Source organism: Myotis yumanensis, unplaced genomic scaffold (assembly GCF_028538775.1).
Source record: "Myotis yumanensis isolate MYYU_CA2020_CCGP unplaced genomic scaffold, mMyoYum1.0.hap1 SCAF_11, whole genome shotgun sequence".
Classification (NCBI taxonomy): Eukaryota; Metazoa; Chordata; class Mammalia; order Chiroptera; family Vespertilionidae; genus Myotis; species Myotis yumanensis.
Window position 1 is genome coordinate 19,084,653 of NW_027223762.1, and position 16,007 is coordinate 19,100,659.

Genomic DNA, 16,007 nt, shown 5'->3' on the forward strand with positions numbered 1-16,007 from the left:
CTTCCCATCTTACTCAAAGCAAAAGCCAGAGTCCTCATAATGGCCCATAAAGTCCTGCAAAGTGTAGCCTTTCAGACCTAACTGCCTATCACTCTCCTTTTTACCCATTCACTGTAGCCACTGGCTTCCCTGCCATTTCCTAAAGCTTCCACGCATACTCCTGGCTTAGGGACTTGGCAATTGCTGTTCCCTCTGCCTTGAATGCTCTTCCCTCAGCTAGTATCACAGCTCACTCCTTCATTTCCTTCTTGTCCCTGCTCAAATGACACATTATTAGAGAAGCTTTCTCTGATCACTGTACATAAATAGCAACTACTGAAAATATCAGCAATCTATTTTGGTATTTTCTATCACCTCTGTCCTTCATTTTTCTTCATAGCATGTACCACCTGAAACAGTACATATTTGTTTATGGTCTTTATACCTCAAATCTCCTTCTATGAAGACAAGGATAATATTTTAATATTTTACTCATTGCTGTAATTCTAGTCCCTGAACAGCACCTGGTGCATAGTAGGCACTGTTAATATCTGCTGCCTGAATGAACATCTAAGACTGCAAGAACCTGTGATATCTGTTTTCAAAAAGAATGGTGCTGCATTGAACTCAGAAATTGGGCTCTTAAGTCAAAAGCTACGGGGAAAATATAGTTTAAATTACTTTGGGAAAGTCCTTAAAATGGTGTCAAGTTTGAGACTGCTACATTATTTCTCAATATGTCCAAAATGACAATTTGAATACCAGATGAAGTATTTGGTTGTATTAAGCACTATGTGTGAAAAACCTATTTTTAAACCCTAACATCATATACTCAGTACATCAGAGGCTTAAACTCCAACAAGTACTTGCAAACTGAGACTGACTGAGGGAATAGCAGATTCTTCTCCATTTGCTCACTATGGGACTCAGATTCATTTAGTGGCTAGTTTAAACTACTTAAATGCTGTTTTCCTTTTTTTTCCTGAATGCATATAGCTGAATTCATTTAAGTTAAAAGCATGTATGATACAGTTAAACTCTAGCACTCATCTATATTCCTTCTAATGATATTTAGTTGAGAGTTATTCTCAGAAGAGTGTGTGCGTGTGTATGTAGCTTTAAAGAAATCTCTCCATCTCTAAGAATTCCCATAGAAAGCTCATAGTGCAGTTTGAGAGACAATTACAATTTTACATACATATTGTACAGTATGCAGTAATACATCTTTACTTTCATTAAATATTCATTAGAGTTATCAGAATTTATTCATTACTTAAAAGTTGACTATGAGAGAAGCCTGGATATCGTTGGTTATCAGGTGAAGCACCGGTGAAGATTTGGTCAATCTGGTTGGAAAACAGATCAATCATCAATTAGAAAGACAGAGTCCAACCAGGTCACATACTGGAACCTTCAAACTATACAGCCTAAGAAATACTTAAAATTATTTTCATTACTTTTCCCATTTCCAATATTTACTTTCCTCATAACATTGGTTACAATAATGATATTACACTCAATTCACAGCATCATGTGGAAGTTCAAGTTATTCTGAACTTCCCAAAAGAAAAAGCTGTTATTTGCCATCAAACATTCAGACTATATTATAAAGAGGGGGACTGCAAAGTTTTAAAATAAGAGGAACAATGAACTTGAGCAGAATTACTTGGCTTTTCTTCCCCCTTCTCTGAGCAATATTGTCCCATACATTAGGAATTGACACCGTTTCCATATCTGAACACTCAGAGAGCATAATACCTGGTTGAGGACCTTGATTCACTGAAGATACAAAAGTCATCGCCATCATCCCAAGTTCTACTTGAGGCCTTTCTATTGCCACCACTGCCGCCACCGCCGTGAGATTTACTGGCGTTACTCCTGCCTCCTCTTCCTCCTCTGGAAGACCCTTTCCCACTTCCTTTGCCTGGCTTGCCTTTTCTTCTTCCTGAAGAACTCATTTTCACCTGCAAGAGAAAAAAGGAACACAGACCTCATGACACCAGGCAAGTATAATAATTCTTTGTTTTCAAAGTTATGGATATAGCCTATTTTTTAAAGCGGATCTGGAAACACTCCTTTTATTTTTGTTATTTATTTATTTTTGCGTTGTTGTTAATCCTCGCCTGAGGATATTTTTCCATTGAGGAAAAAGCTGGATAGGACTGACTTATGTGTTAAAACAAGTACTTTAGTGCGATGTGAAGAATAAAAGGACTGGATGGTGGTAGTGAGGAGGAGAAACCAGGAGGCCAGTTAGGAAATCACTGCAGTCATTCAGTGGGCGAAAGCAGGGGAGCAGGAGCAAAAGAGCCCCACAAGCCCAGAGTCACAGGAGTCCCAAGAGAAGCAAGAAATAGTACTCCTCTGTTTAGGGAACTAGGCATTCCAAACCCTAGAGCCCATGCATTGCCACACCCATTCTGGACAACCCTTTCTGTCCCCAGGCATTACTGACAGCCAGCACCTTCCCTAGCCCCCTCCAACCTTACGGGGCCTACATCTATCTTCCTTTGCTGGAGCCCTGGGGAGTGTAAAGCTGCAGCTTCCTGGCGAAGCTGCCCAAATGACGAGCCTGTAATATCTGGCCTTCCCATGCTCCTTTCTATCATTAATAACTAGCTAGTTACAATGGGATCAAGGGAACATACAACAACCGACCAATGAATGCATACACAAGTGGAACAAATCAGTTTCTCTCTCTCTCTCAAATAAATCAATAAAACATAAATAAATAAATACATAAATAAAGAAGAGTGGCTAGCCACCCAGACCAAGCCATAGCAAGCTTGCCTAAAGAGTGATCCACAACTTGTCTCACACCAGCCCCGAAAGTATTACCTTTACAGCTTGATCTGAGATCTGCGCTCAAACTCTACATTTAGACTTGCGGGCTGTTTCCAATATGACTCTCTCCAGCCGTTTTCCAGGGAACAGGAATCATGTCGCATAATCCATACAGACAGATTCCACTGTGCTATCCCAGGTTGCAGAGGCCGATTTCAGCGATCTTTTTTCACCGTGGACACAGGGGCCTAAGTTTGGTTCCAAGAGTACCCTTTGTTTCACGCCCAAGTTCGGTTCCCGGGCACAGAACCACTAAGCTGGGCACTCAACACTGACACACACCACTCCCCTTCCAGGCAAATCTCCGACGGACCCCTCACAGCCAGCTCCATGCAGACACCCACACCTGGCACCTCTCCCCGAGCATGCAACGCCCCCCAAACAGCCACTTGGTTCGAGATGGAGAAGACAGGAAATGAAACCTGGCCCCTCCAATCCATCCCTTTACCCTCCGAGCCCGAACGCAGCGCTCCCGCAGGCGGGGCCCGCTCGGCTGCCCACCCCCACCTGGCCCGGCCCCAGGGCCTGGGGTCCTGCCAAACAGCGGGATCCTCAGCACCGACCGCTTCGGGAGAGGAAGGCGGTAGAAGGGTCTGCACACTGACAACCCGGACGACGCGCAGACCGCGCGCGCGGACACACCCCTCGGCCGCGGAGGGGGCGCCGCAGCCGGCTAGCAGCGCCGCTGCCCGGGCGGCGGTTAGGAGAGAGCGCTCAGGGCCGAGGAGTCCCGCCGGGTCCCGCCACCCTCGCAGGTCTCACCTGGAGCTGCTCGGCCGCGGCCCAGTCGCGGCGGCACAGCCCTGGTGCCTTCTGATTGGCTCAGACTCGGCCCCTCGCACTTTCGCTTCCGGGTGAGAGGTGCTTGGTCGCCCCGGCAACCGAGTCGCCCTCCGCGCTAGGTTCCCTCAGCGCCACGGAGCTGGCGACTCACCGGGAATCGCAGAGTCCAGAAAATGTCTCCAGCACCTCTCTGCCAAGTGAGTGGCCCCCGTCCCGACGCCCCGAGCGGGGAAGGTCGCCTTAAATGAGAACTCGCCTTGGTCCAGAGCTCAGCCCCTGGTAACCCCGCTACCGGTGTGATACCTTTCCGGAGCGTCCACCCTGGGGCAGGTGCGGGGGCGGGGCGCGGAGGGCACCTGGCCTGAGAGTCAGGAGACAGGGGTTCCAGCTCTGATTCGGCGGTGGGTTTGCTGTTGTGCCCACCTCTCTGGGTTTCAGTTTCCTCTGCGCTGCCGGGCGACCTCCGACTCTTAGGTCCTTCTCTTAGCTCTAACATTCCAAGGTTTCGAATGTGGAACCATTTAAGAGCAATTGAAAACAGGTCGGTTTCTCGTATGATCAATTTAAATGCTCTGTATTTAACGATTGCTTTCCAAGTGCCATTCATTCACTGCAGTTCCTGCTAGTAAGTGCTAATAACTGAGCTGGACACGAGGGCGAGAACAGAAATGTGGCTAATCCGTGATCCCTGACCTAAACGACCTGCTGTAGTGATGGGGATTCTGGCACAAAAGCGTTGCTTTAATAGGGCCCTACGTGCTATGGGCGGGCTAGGCGAGGCCCAGAGTGTTGTGGGGGCTCCTAGAGGAATCTGGGCATGAGGGGAGGTAAGAAAGGTTTTGCTGTTTTTCTTTGTTCCTCTTTCTGGGGAAAATTTTCAACCTTGTATTCCAGTTCACTAATTTACTTTTCAGTTGTATCTTTGCTATTCAGCCCTTCGAAGGAGTTTTATTTCATCAATTATTTATTTTCTGGACTGCTAATTTGTTGTTTTTCATAACCACCAGCTCCTGTCTCAAGGATGTTACAGTATTTTAAACTCTTCTACCTATTGTGTTATTAACTCTGTTTCTTCAGAGGGTATGAGCCTCTAGCTTTTCTCAACTGGCACCTAAATTAATTTTTAAATTAAAAATATCAGTTCTCTTGCCTCACCCATAGAGATTCTGATTCAGTAACATAGGGTAGAGCCTAGGAACTTGCATGGTCCATACTTTGGGTAACATCCTAGTAGACTCTATTGTCCTAGAAGTTTGAGTTTATTTATTTTCACATATGCTTTCTTAAGTTTTTAATGTTTTAGACCACTAAATGTGCCAGTGCTCTGAGGCATAGGTTCACCCCAGCCCTTGGTTTCTTCCTTCCTTTTTTACCTGGTCTCCATTCCAATCTTATTCTTTTTGCTCACCCCCACACTCACCCCTCCTCATTTACTGTCTTTATTTTCTTTTTCCTCCTTCTGCCAAGTCAGAGATTCCTTACTTTACCTTACCTCTGAGACAATCAATAGGTCATATAGGCTAACCAAGAAAAATAAAAACATATATCCCTATAAAAACTTACATGACTCTCCATAGCAGCATTATTGATAGCTGCCCAAACTGGAAACAGCCCAGCTGTCCATTAACTGATGAATGATAAACAGAATCTGTTCTTTCTGTACAGGAACTATTATTCAGCAATAAAAAGAGATGAAGTCCTAATGCATGCTGCATCATGGTTGAACCTTGAAAACATTACGCTAAGGACTACATATTGTATGATCTCATATATATATGAAATGTCCACAATACGAAAATCCATACAGAAAGTAGATTATTGGTTGCCAGGGGTTGGAGGTGGAGGTGGGGGTGGGGTTGCGTGGGAGTGGGGAATTAAGGGAATGGAAAATAGCTGAGAATGGGTAAATGATTCTTTTTGGGGTGATTAAAATATTCTAAAGTTAGATTGTAATAGCTACACAACTCTGAATATTCTAACTATTAAATTGTGTAAAAGGGTATGTTTTGTGTTTTGTAAATTATATTTTAATAAAGCTGTTATAATGAACAAATAAGTAAAAATAGATCATCTACACAAAATTATTTCCCCAGGACCCTACACCGGATAATGGAATGTCAAGTAATCATGACATGCTTGTGATCATATGAAGTGAATCTATTTGGTTAGCTCTTAAAGTGCATTTGTTATAGGTATTATGACATAAAAAATATTTAAGTTTATGTGACTTTTCCTAAATCTTTTAAAACAGCTGAAGAAGTATATAAGATAAACTTTATATTTCCAAATGGAGACAAGTATGGTAAGCATACATTTCAATTACTTTTTCTATACAGACTTAAATGAAATAGCTTAAGAGTGAAAAAAATGAGACTCACATTTTATAAAACTACTATTGGAATGTTAACTCAATTCAATAAAGTAATGTAGATGAAAAGATTTTAAATCTGAATTCTAACATTAAGTCTAGGCAGTATGCCTTGGTAACCTATGGGATCTGTCTGTCTTCCTGGTCATTGGGTCTTAATGACTATAAGTCCTTGTAAGCTCCTTATCACTGGTCTCATTTGTTTCAGTGCTAGGGAGCCAAAGAGACCCATATGTGCAGTTGTGATTAGGCCTAAATATAAATACTTTAAAAAAACTATTATTTATCTGTTTGTTTTTGAACATTTTTTTTTAACCCTCACCAGAAGGTATTTTTCCACTGATTTTTAGAGAGAGTAGAAGAGAGAGGGAAAGACAGAAATACCAATGTGAGAGAAACATCGATTGGTTGCCTCCTGCACTTGCCCTGGAGCCTGCAACCAAGGTACATGCCCTTGACTGGAATCGAACCCAGAACCCTTCAGTCCACAGGCTGATGCTCTATCCACTGAGCCAAGCTGGCTGGGGCTATAAATACTTTATTAACTAGTCAAACAGGGTTCCCATTTATAATATTCAGTATTTCTCTCTTATTTAGATGGTGATTGTACAAGAACACCTTTTGGAATTGTTGAGAGAAATGGAATAGGTGTTCATACCACTCCTAATGGGATTATCTACACAGGAAACTGGAAAGATGACAAGGTATTATTGTTGGTTTGAATACTGACAGTGGATAGATAAGTAAACCTAGTAAGTGACTCCAGGTATTTCTCCATTAATCAAAAACACGAGTAGACTATACAACAAAAAACCAAATAGTTATCTATATATATATAAAAGGCTAATATGCTAAATGTCCGACTGTTTGACCATTTGACCGGTAGCTATGATGTGCACTGACCACCAAGGGGCAGATGCTCAATGCACTGGCATGGAAACATGGAACAGACTGATGAATCTCAGAGGGGAGTGGGTAGGGAGGAGGGTGAGAAGAGATTAACCAAAGATCTTATATGCATACTAAAGGCCCAGTGCCTAGATTCGTGCACCGGTGGGGTCCCTTGGCCTGGCCTGTGCCCTCTTGCAATCCAGGACCACTTGGGGGATGTTGGACTGCCAGTTTTGGCCCAATCCCCACAGGCCAGGCCGAGGGCCCCCACCAGTGCACGAATTCGTGTACTGGGCCCCTAGTATTTAATATATATGAATATATGAGTAATATTAAACTTATGCAGAGAGCTAGTTATCATCTTTCTCATCTTCTATTCATTGAGTAAAACTAAACTCATTACAAAATTTTCTCATTTAATCCTCAAAGCAATCATTAGCACTCCTACTTTACAAATGAGGTAAATCAAGTTCAGATTTCTTATACCTAATAAGTGATGAAACAAGAATGTGTACCCAAGTCTGCTTGAATATAATTTTTGTTCTTCACAACTTTTGTACTGTTTCCTAGGTAACTAAACCAGTTGCCCTTTAAGATTTTTGATAACTCAAGGTATCTCAAGGACCCCTATTATCATCATCATGGTGTTCCAACCATGATGTTCAAATGCCCCAGACTAGGAACATTTGACTTGGTGGTGAGATGGGGGGAGGAGGGGCCGCACAGAAATAAAGGGTAATATAATGATAGATTAAATAATAAGTGGATGATAGACATATATGTACATTTTCAAAGTATTCTAGGGAAACTGAAGGTTAGCTACTGAGTTATTTCCTTTGTTACAAACAGATGAATGGTTTTGGAAGACTTGAACATTTTTCAGGAGCAGTCTATGAAGGATACTTTAAGGACAATATGTTTCATGGACTGGGGACTTATATATTCCCATCTGGGGCAAAGTACACTGGAAATTTCAATGAAAATAGGTAAGCTTAAAATAAAAGGTCACTATAGTTCTAAAAGATTCTTTTCAGGCATGTTTGCTTAAGTATTTTATTTAGTTAATGTTAAATATTCTTTTGTAATATATTTTGTTAGAATATATTTATAACATTTAGTAAGAAATGTTGGGTTATTTTTTTAGGAGAAAAAAATCTTATGAGATGCTAAGACCATCATGAGCCTTCAAAAGAAAATCATTCAGCCCAGCCAGTGTGGCTTAGTGGTTGAGCACTGACCTATGAACCAGAGGTTCAATTCCCAGTCATGGCACATGCCCCGGTTGCGGGCTTGAGCAGTCGATCAGTGTTTCTTTCTCATCAGTGTTTCCATATCCCTCTCCCTTCTTCTCTCTAAAATCAATAAAAACATATTAAAAAAAATAAATAAAGGGAGAAAAACCTAACCATGGGGGTCTGTTTGTGTAAGTGAAGTGCATTTTTATCACTCCAGAGAGTCCAAGGAAACACCAGCACGGAACACAGCACTCCAAACATAGTTGACAGGCAGTAAATGTTTGTTGAGTAAATAAATGACCTAATATAAACTTTTCATTTTTTAACTGATTGTTTGGGTTTTTATGTAAACTTAGCATATCCTAGAACAGTGATGGCGAACCTATGACACGTGTGTCAGAGGTGACACGTGAACTCATTTTTTTGATTGATTTTTCTTTGTTAAATGGCATTTAAATATATAAAATAAATATCAAAAATATAAATCTTTGTTTTACTATGGTTGCAAATATCGAAAAATTTCTATATGTGACATGGCACCAGAGTTAAGTTAGGGTTTTTCAAAATGCTGACACGACAAGCTCAAAAGGTTCGCCATCACTGTCCTAGAATCTTGTATACCAAAATTTGTATAATGACTATTTATTCGAAATAATAATATTAACCCTTTGCGGTCCAATTTTATTTTTGGAATTCAAACAGTCTGGTCCAAATTAATTGACGGGATTGAATGTTGAACTGGTTTGCAGTGTCAACCTCAGCCTTGACGTTGGACCTGCTCCTAGCACCTGGTCTGTCGAGTCAGCCTTGACATTGGACCTGTTACTAGCGCCTGGTCTGTCAAGTCAGCCTCGACATTGGACCAAAAAGGGTTAATAGTTGTTTTTTTTTTTTGTAGGATATGAAAACAGGATTCTGGGTTTTAAATCAAAGTCTCAAAATGGAAAGCTATAATTCTTCAGACATAGTATATAATACTAGAGGCCCGTTGCATGAAGAGATTCGTGCAATAGGCCTTCCCTTCCCCTGGTTGCCGGCACCAGTTTACCTCCGGCACCTGGGACCCAGGCCTTTGCTCCAGCCAGTTGCTGCTCCATCTGGAGCCTTCAGTCTTCGCTCTGCCGCTACGTATGCAAATTAACCGCCATCTTTGTTGGGTTAATTTGCATACTCTTCTGATTGGCTGGTGAGCGTAGCGAAGGGATGGTCAATTTACATGTTTGTCTATTATTAGGTAAGATGTCACAGTCTAGATCAGTGGTTCTCAACCTTCTGGCCCTTTAAATACAGTTCCTCATGTTGTGACCCAACCATAAAATTATTTTCGTTGCTACTTCATAACTGTAATGTTGCTACTGTTATGAATCATAATGTAAATATCTGATATGCAGGATGGTCTTAGGCGACCCCTGTGAAAGGGTCGTTTGACTGCCAAAGGGGTCGTGACCCACAGGTTGAGAACTGCTGGTCTAGATAGTCTTAAATCTGGACTGTAAATTCTTAGTCTTGATTAATGAACAAACTTATTTTTTACTATTACAGGGTGGAAGGTGAAGGACAATATACTGATATCCAAGGACTAGAATGGTGTGGTACCTTTCATTTCACAGCCGCTCCAGGCCTGAGACTAAAGCTCCACATGTAGATTTTCTGCATTAAAGTTTAATGTAGTAATTGAAGATTTAGTTGTAAGGAAACCAAATCTGTCATATGAAATAACTTCATACACTACCTCTATATTATAATATTGCCATTAAAATCATCATTCACTTATGCCTTTTTTATTAACTTTACTTTCATTATCTTATAATTAGTTCAAATTATGTGATTCAGTTCAGAGTGTTCTCATTTTAATAAACACAGCAAAACCAAATCTTGGCAAAGTCAATGTCCAATCCTGTGCCTGAATTTTGTCATCTTTAAAAAGTATGTCTGTATTAAAGGAAATTATCTAGAAAATGAAAAGACAATTCACAGAATGGTAGAAAATATTTGGAAATCACATATCTGGTAAAGGTTTGGTTTTCAGAATATTAAAGAACTCACTCATATAAATAGCCTATATAATAAAAACATAGTATGCAAATTGTCCCCTCGACTGGATTTCTTCCAGGAGTTCGACCAGGGGGTGGACCAGCCGGGGGAAGGGAGGGACTACCCGGCCGGCGGCCGGTAGCCGCTAGGGACGCTGCCAGTGCATGAATTTCATGCACTGGGCCTCTAGTATATAAATAAAAAGACAAATCAATTAAAAATTGGGCAAGGAATTTGAATAGACATTTCTTCAAAGAAAGAAAACATGTCTAGTAAGCAAATGAAAAGAAGCTTAACATAACTTTTTAGAGAAATATAAATTAAACCCACAATAAGACACAATCACTAGATTGGCTGTATTTAAAGAGATAATAAAAGTTAGCAAGGATGTGGAGGAATTGGAAACCTCAAACATTGCTAGTGGGAATGTAAAATGGTGCAGCTGCTGTGGAAAACAATTTCTCAAAAAGTTAGACATGTAGTTACCATATGAACCAGCAGTTCCTATGTATGTACCCAACAGAAATGACTTGTACAGGAATATCCATAGCAGCAGCATTCATAACAGCCCAATACTGGAAACAACCCAAGTGTCCACCAACTGATAAATGAATAAACAAAGATGGTATACCATACAATGGAATATTCAGCCGTAAAAAGGGATGAAGTACTGACACAAGCTACAACATGAATGAACCTTGAAAATATTGTACTATGTGAAAGAATCCAGTCACAAAAGGCCACATATTGTATGGCTGTTATGTGAAATGTCTAGATTAGTGGCTGCCAGGGGAGGGAGGAATTGGGAGGAATGGGTTTCTTTTTTGGGTGATAAAAATGTTCTAGAATTAGTGGTCATAGTTGTGCAACCTTATGAATACTAAACCACTGAATTGTTCACATTAAAAGGGAAAATTTTGCATATGGTATGTGAATTATAGCTCAATTTTCTAAAAAATAGATCTTTGTGTCCTCACATATTCTATGGCTAGAAAGCTTCTTCACCTTCTATATAAAATTGTTTTCAGTTACCAGAACATGACAGATACATATTAAAAGTTACAATAAAGACCTGAGTGTTGCCGAAACCGGTTTGGCTCAGTGGATAGAGCGTCGGCCTGCGGACTGAGGGGTCCCGGGTTCGATTCCGGTCAAGGGCATGTACCTGGGTTGCGGGCACATCCCCAGTGGGAGATGTGCAGGAGGCAGCTGATCGATGTTTCTCTCTCATCGATGTTTCTAACTCTCTATCTCTCTCCCTTCCTCTCTGTAAAAAATTAATAAATAAAATATATTAAAAAAAAAAAAAAAGACCTGAGTGTTTTTTGCCGAAACTATTATTCTGGAACTGACAAAAAATAGTGCATGCAATAGATAACTTCTGTATCACATTTCTTCAAAATCTTATTAAAATATCTATTTCTCAATATATTATTGCCAAAAAATTTTTTGGTTGAACTATAAATCTGTCTTGAATGTATTTTAAGCCCTAGCTGGGTAGCTCAGTTGGTTAGAGTATCATCCCAATACACCAAGGTTGCAGGTTCTATCCCTGGCCAGGGCACACATAAGAATCAACCAATGAATGCATAAATAAGTGGAACGACAAATTGATGTATCTCTCTCTCTCAAATTTAAAAAAATTTAAAAGAAATATATTTTACAATATTGAAATAAAAATGGTATTTTTGTTAGTTTTTATAATAATAGCTTTATATTTAATTTCAAAAGACCCTATTTATTAGTGTTCAAAGATACAGTTTAAAAATTAGACATTTTTGGATTTGTTGCTTAGCATTAACTGGTATTCTTTTAGAATTAAATATTATTGTACTGGAATTTATAACAAGATACATACTGGATAGGTTAAAATAAGGCAAGAGGATGTCTTTTGGGAGCAGGACATACAATGCAAATTCAAAACTTCTGGAAAATATAAAAAATATCTGCTTTACCGGAAACTAAAATTTCCTAAATATTTTTCTTTGAATTATTTAAAATGGCAAGACACATATTTTGCTTTTAAAATCTTTAACTTTATTGATATATAAATAACTTTGTAATGCTCAAGTTTCCAATTTTCTAAGATACCAAGTCATCCCTCTTAAAGTTTTCCTTCTTTAACTCCTTGAAACTAAACACATTCAGTTATTTGATTAGTTGATGCTAGAATTTGACCTAGAGCTTATGTAATTAGAAGAGACACTAGTTTTAGCTCATTTAAAAGCCTAGCTAGCATATGACAGTCTCCTTTCCGGGAAGTCAAGCCTCTCCACTGCTTCTTTTTATAACCTTTAAGTTAATTCAGAATCCAGATAAGCCTTGATCCAAGGATGCTATAACCACAGCAAGCACCATGGGGTAAGTGTGCTTTTATGTGCTTTGAGAGGCATTGAGATGGGAAACAGTATCATAAGAGAAGAAATTCCATCAATCCTTAGTAATTTTGATTCAAAATATGCTGACATTAAGAATAAAATTTAAAAATAGGTAACTTTTTATTCAAAAGTTATAACAATTTATAAAACATTCATTTTCTTGCTAAGTTGTAAAATTGTCATAATCTGCCTTTGTAGCTTATCAATGAATAATATGTTTGGGGACTGAAGAGTTTTACATATTTACATATTTAATGGAAGCTGAGTTAAAATTTGAGAGCAATCTTAAAGAATGACAGGGTTCTTTCATTGAAAAATAGTTATAATTTTTAAAATTTTATATTTTATGTACTGATTATATTTTTGAAATGTAATTCTATGTCTATTGGATCTAATAAAAATCAGGATTAAAAAAAAGAATGACAGGGTTCTTGATTTACACAGCAAATAAATCCAACATTTCTTTGGGATTAAGAATAAAAAATGAAAAGATTAGGAATGAAGGGAGGTTGGTTTGTGCCTTTTGTAACACAGAAAGGGGTAAAGGAGTTCACTCTATATACATAAAAATGTAGACTGATTAATTACACAGAGACATTAGTGAATCTTAATTCTAAACCCTTTGCAAGGTTTTGGGAGCATGATGAGAAGATTGGGTTTCACTTGAAAGGTTTCTATTCTTAAGTGAGAAAAGTATTCCATAATAGTATAGGAGTTATATGGGTTTTATTTACTAAAACAATAGTATTCTGAAAATATAGAAATTTATTTTTATCACCCTTTTGTCTTTGTTATTAGCTCCTTTGAATACAAGATTATATTGCTGCAAATGACATAGCCATTTCATTGAAGGCACTTCTTTCTGTAGGGTTTACCATAAATTAACAAATTTATACTAGAGAAGTAACTTTTTGTCATGTTTATTCTAAAGTCTCCATGAATATAATTAACATCTACATCTTTGTCAATACCCTGGGTTCTGAAAATGCAATTTGAACCAGTCTGAAACCTCAGAGGCTTTTGAAAGGAAGATGATCAAAATATTGTTAACTTTTAATACAAATATAAAGGTTAACAGATAAGTGCCTTGTACAAATTTCATATACATTTGTTTCTCCCTCTCCCTCCCTTCTTTTTCTTTAATGGCAGTAGTTCTTAACCTTTTTGGGAGTCAAGTATAATTTTAAGAATCTTTAAATACCGGCCCACCTCCTCTGCAAATCACACAAAATTTCCCATACAAATTACACAAAATTTCCCATGCAATTTCAGCATGTTTACAGATGGTCTGGATCCAATCTATGGAACCCAGTTCAGAACCTTTGATTTTGAGTTTTAAGACTGGAGTACGAGTTGCTAAATATTTTTCGTAGTTTCTGTATTTTTATAAAATGTAAAAATGTTTAGGTTAATAATTTCTCTCAGGGACAATGTTGAAGATGCTGATTCTCACACTGATCACCTCTCAGTACACACACACACACACACACACACACACACACACTTTACATGAGAACGAAACACAATTACAAATATCCATAGTTTTGACGATCACATTACTGCTGCTTGTCCCCAATGATTTGATTAATCGTTTGTGCTTTCAAGAGTGCCAGGAATCACCTTGGGAGTCATGAAAGGAAAAAAAACCCTCATTATTTTATTGTAAGCTGCCTTCAATGCTCCAAATAAGGTGAACTAACCATAAATTGGTAGATATTACACAGGACACTCTTCTAATTGGTAGGTTCATGATTGTTTTGTTGTCTGCTCCTGCCCTTATTGAGAAAAGAGGTTAGTAAGTATTAACACCCACTTAAGTTTTCCTAAAATAATTAGAAAAATAAAAAGAAAGTGGCAACTGATCAGATGTTCAAATTTGTCTATTTGAGGAAATTTCTAGAATAATCCCCAGAAAATGAGAAAATAGCTGTTTGGGATTTTTGGGGGGAGGTGCTTGGGGGTACTTATCTCAAAGCTATTTGACAGTACAGTACCTTTATATGGGTCTATGCCAGCTCTTTTTATTTTTCTTCAGGCGGTGCTGGCACGGTTTTAGTGAGCAACAAGAGGCAAACATTAGAAAATTCTTATGCACTCTAGAAAGCCTCCTCCATCTCTTAAATTTTCACTGGATTTCTATGAGTGTGTGGAGTGAGTAGGAATATGAATAAGGGTGGGTAAAGGGATAACTGGAGAAAAGCGGAAGAACCTTACTTGTAAGCTACCCAGATACCTGCTATTTACCATAACACCTGGGCAAAGGATGCACAATGGGAAAGAAGGATGGATGCATTTCTTTGCTGAGATACATTTCAATCCTCTTTCCCCATCTAGCAGTTACTCAGTACACTCCCGATTGACATCTGGGGGGGCTGGGGGGGGGGTGGTGGACGGGGGGAGGGAGTTAAGGCTCTGCTAAAATTGTAGAAGTTCATGGTTACAGCATGTTCAGCCTTCTTTTAGTTTCCCAGTTCAAATAACGTACAAGGATTTTAAAAGTTCTTTAACAGATATATTCTCCACTTCTGAATCTGAGAATGACAACTCTTTCCTGGGCAGAGCAGATACATAACTCATGCAGTAGCCTTTGAAATGTTGCTTCTATCTGTGCCTTCCTTTCCTTCCTAATGGTTGCCTCCTTAATTCAGGTCATGGTTACCTTTTACTTAGATTATTAAAGGTGCCCACTCCCTGGCCTCTTTGCAGCTGGTCTTTCCTCTAAAGTGCCACAAGAGGCAGCTTCTTACTGAAGACATGTGATCTAGTTACTTACTCCCTTGCTTAAAAACCCGCCAGTGACTCCTTCATCTCTCCACTGCAGAGCAGCCTCCAAAGAAGATATTCATGGCCCCAACCTCCCTGTCTAGCCTTACCTCCTACTCTGCCCTCGATGCTCCTAGGATCTCTAAATAATGTCTTGTAATTTCCTACCTCTGTTCCTTTGCTGACCCTCTTTTTATCATTTCTACACATTGTTCAAAGCCCAGCTCAAACCCTATATTCATGGAACTTTCTCTGATCCCCACAACTGAACACTCTCTTCCTCTGAAAGCTTTAGGCACCTTATACTTTTCTCATTGCATTTGTCACAGTTTATCACACTTGTGTGTCTCATCTTTCTTACTAGATTTCCTACTTGAAGGAGGATCAATGTCATCTTTATAATTGTCCTAGCACCTGACACAGTGCCCTTTGCATAGTATGTGCTTAGTAAATGCTTACAGAATCAAAATTAACTGTTTTTCCTATAATCTACAATGAAAGCTAAAGACTAAATTTTAGCTGAACTTTCTTTTTCTTCCCCTATAGAGTGGCCCCATTTTCCACTGTCTGGGAGTTAAAATTCCTATCTGAAGAGGCCAAATGAGTATAATATCCGAAATATGAGTGAAGCAAGGGAGAAAGGGTGGAAACAAGGACTGGAGCGACACATTAGAGGCTTCTGAAGAATGAAGAATTTGTTAATAAATAGTACACACATGTTCAAAGGAAGCA

General features: G+C 39.2%; 3 protein-coding genes across 13 annotated transcripts in view; 2 read left to right on the top strand and 1 right to left on the bottom strand.

The window, feature by feature from the left end:
- The window catches only part of DHX57 (DExH-box helicase 57), a 46,980-nt gene extending 43,357 nt beyond the window's left edge, over positions 1-3,623 (bottom strand). For 4 of the 6 annotated variants that reach the window (XR_011473153.1, XM_070429049.1, XM_070429053.1 and 1 more), the window contains exons 1-2: positions 3,586-3,623; positions 1,738-1,943 (exon numbers count right to left, since the gene is read on the bottom strand). Coding sequence is in view for 5 of the 6 variants with exons in the window: in XM_070429049.1 (XP_070285150.1) it covers positions 1,738-1,937 (200 nt within the window). In the remaining variant the exon portion in view is untranslated. Of the gene's footprint in view, positions 1-1,737; positions 1,944-2,817; positions 3,178-3,330; positions 3,352-3,585 lie in introns of those variants that run through there. The other 2 variants (XM_070429051.1, XM_070429050.1) reach the window with 2 other exon arrangements.
- On the top strand, positions 2,919-11,347 carry MORN2 (MORN repeat containing 2). Its single transcript, XM_070428584.1, has 6 exons — positions 2,919-2,962; positions 3,685-3,803; positions 5,858-5,908; positions 6,572-6,678; positions 7,715-7,851; positions 9,643-11,347. Exons 1-6 carry the CDS (start codon positions 2,919-2,921, stop codon positions 9,743-9,745), a joined length of 561 nt encoding a protein of 186 aa, XP_070284685.1. The 3' UTR covers positions 9,746-11,347.
- A 1,036-nt stretch (positions 11,348-12,383) lies between these two features.
- Positions 12,384-16,007, top strand: part of ARHGEF33 (Rho guanine nucleotide exchange factor 33) — a 65,280-nt gene continuing 61,656 nt past the window's right edge. For all 6 annotated transcript variants that reach the window (XM_070429057.1, XM_070429063.1, XM_070429061.1 and 3 more), the window contains exon 1: positions 12,384-12,495. The gene's annotated coding sequence lies outside the window, so the exon portion shown is untranslated. The remainder of the gene's footprint in view (positions 12,496-16,007) is intronic.

Excerpts from the sequence above, each read along its gene's own strand:
- MORN2 (XM_070428584.1), top strand. The coding sequence starts at position 2,919 with ATGTCGCATAATCCATACAGACAGATTCCACTGTGCTATCCCAG. Across the intron at positions 2,963-3,684 it reads ATTCCACTGTGCTATCCCAG|GTGCTTGGTCGCCCCGGCAA; the intron begins GTTGCAGAGGCC and ends TCCGGGTGAGAG. Across the intron at positions 3,804-5,857 it reads CTCCAGCACCTCTCTGCCAA|CTGAAGAAGTATATAAGATA; the intron begins GTGAGTGGCCCC and ends CTTTTAAAACAG.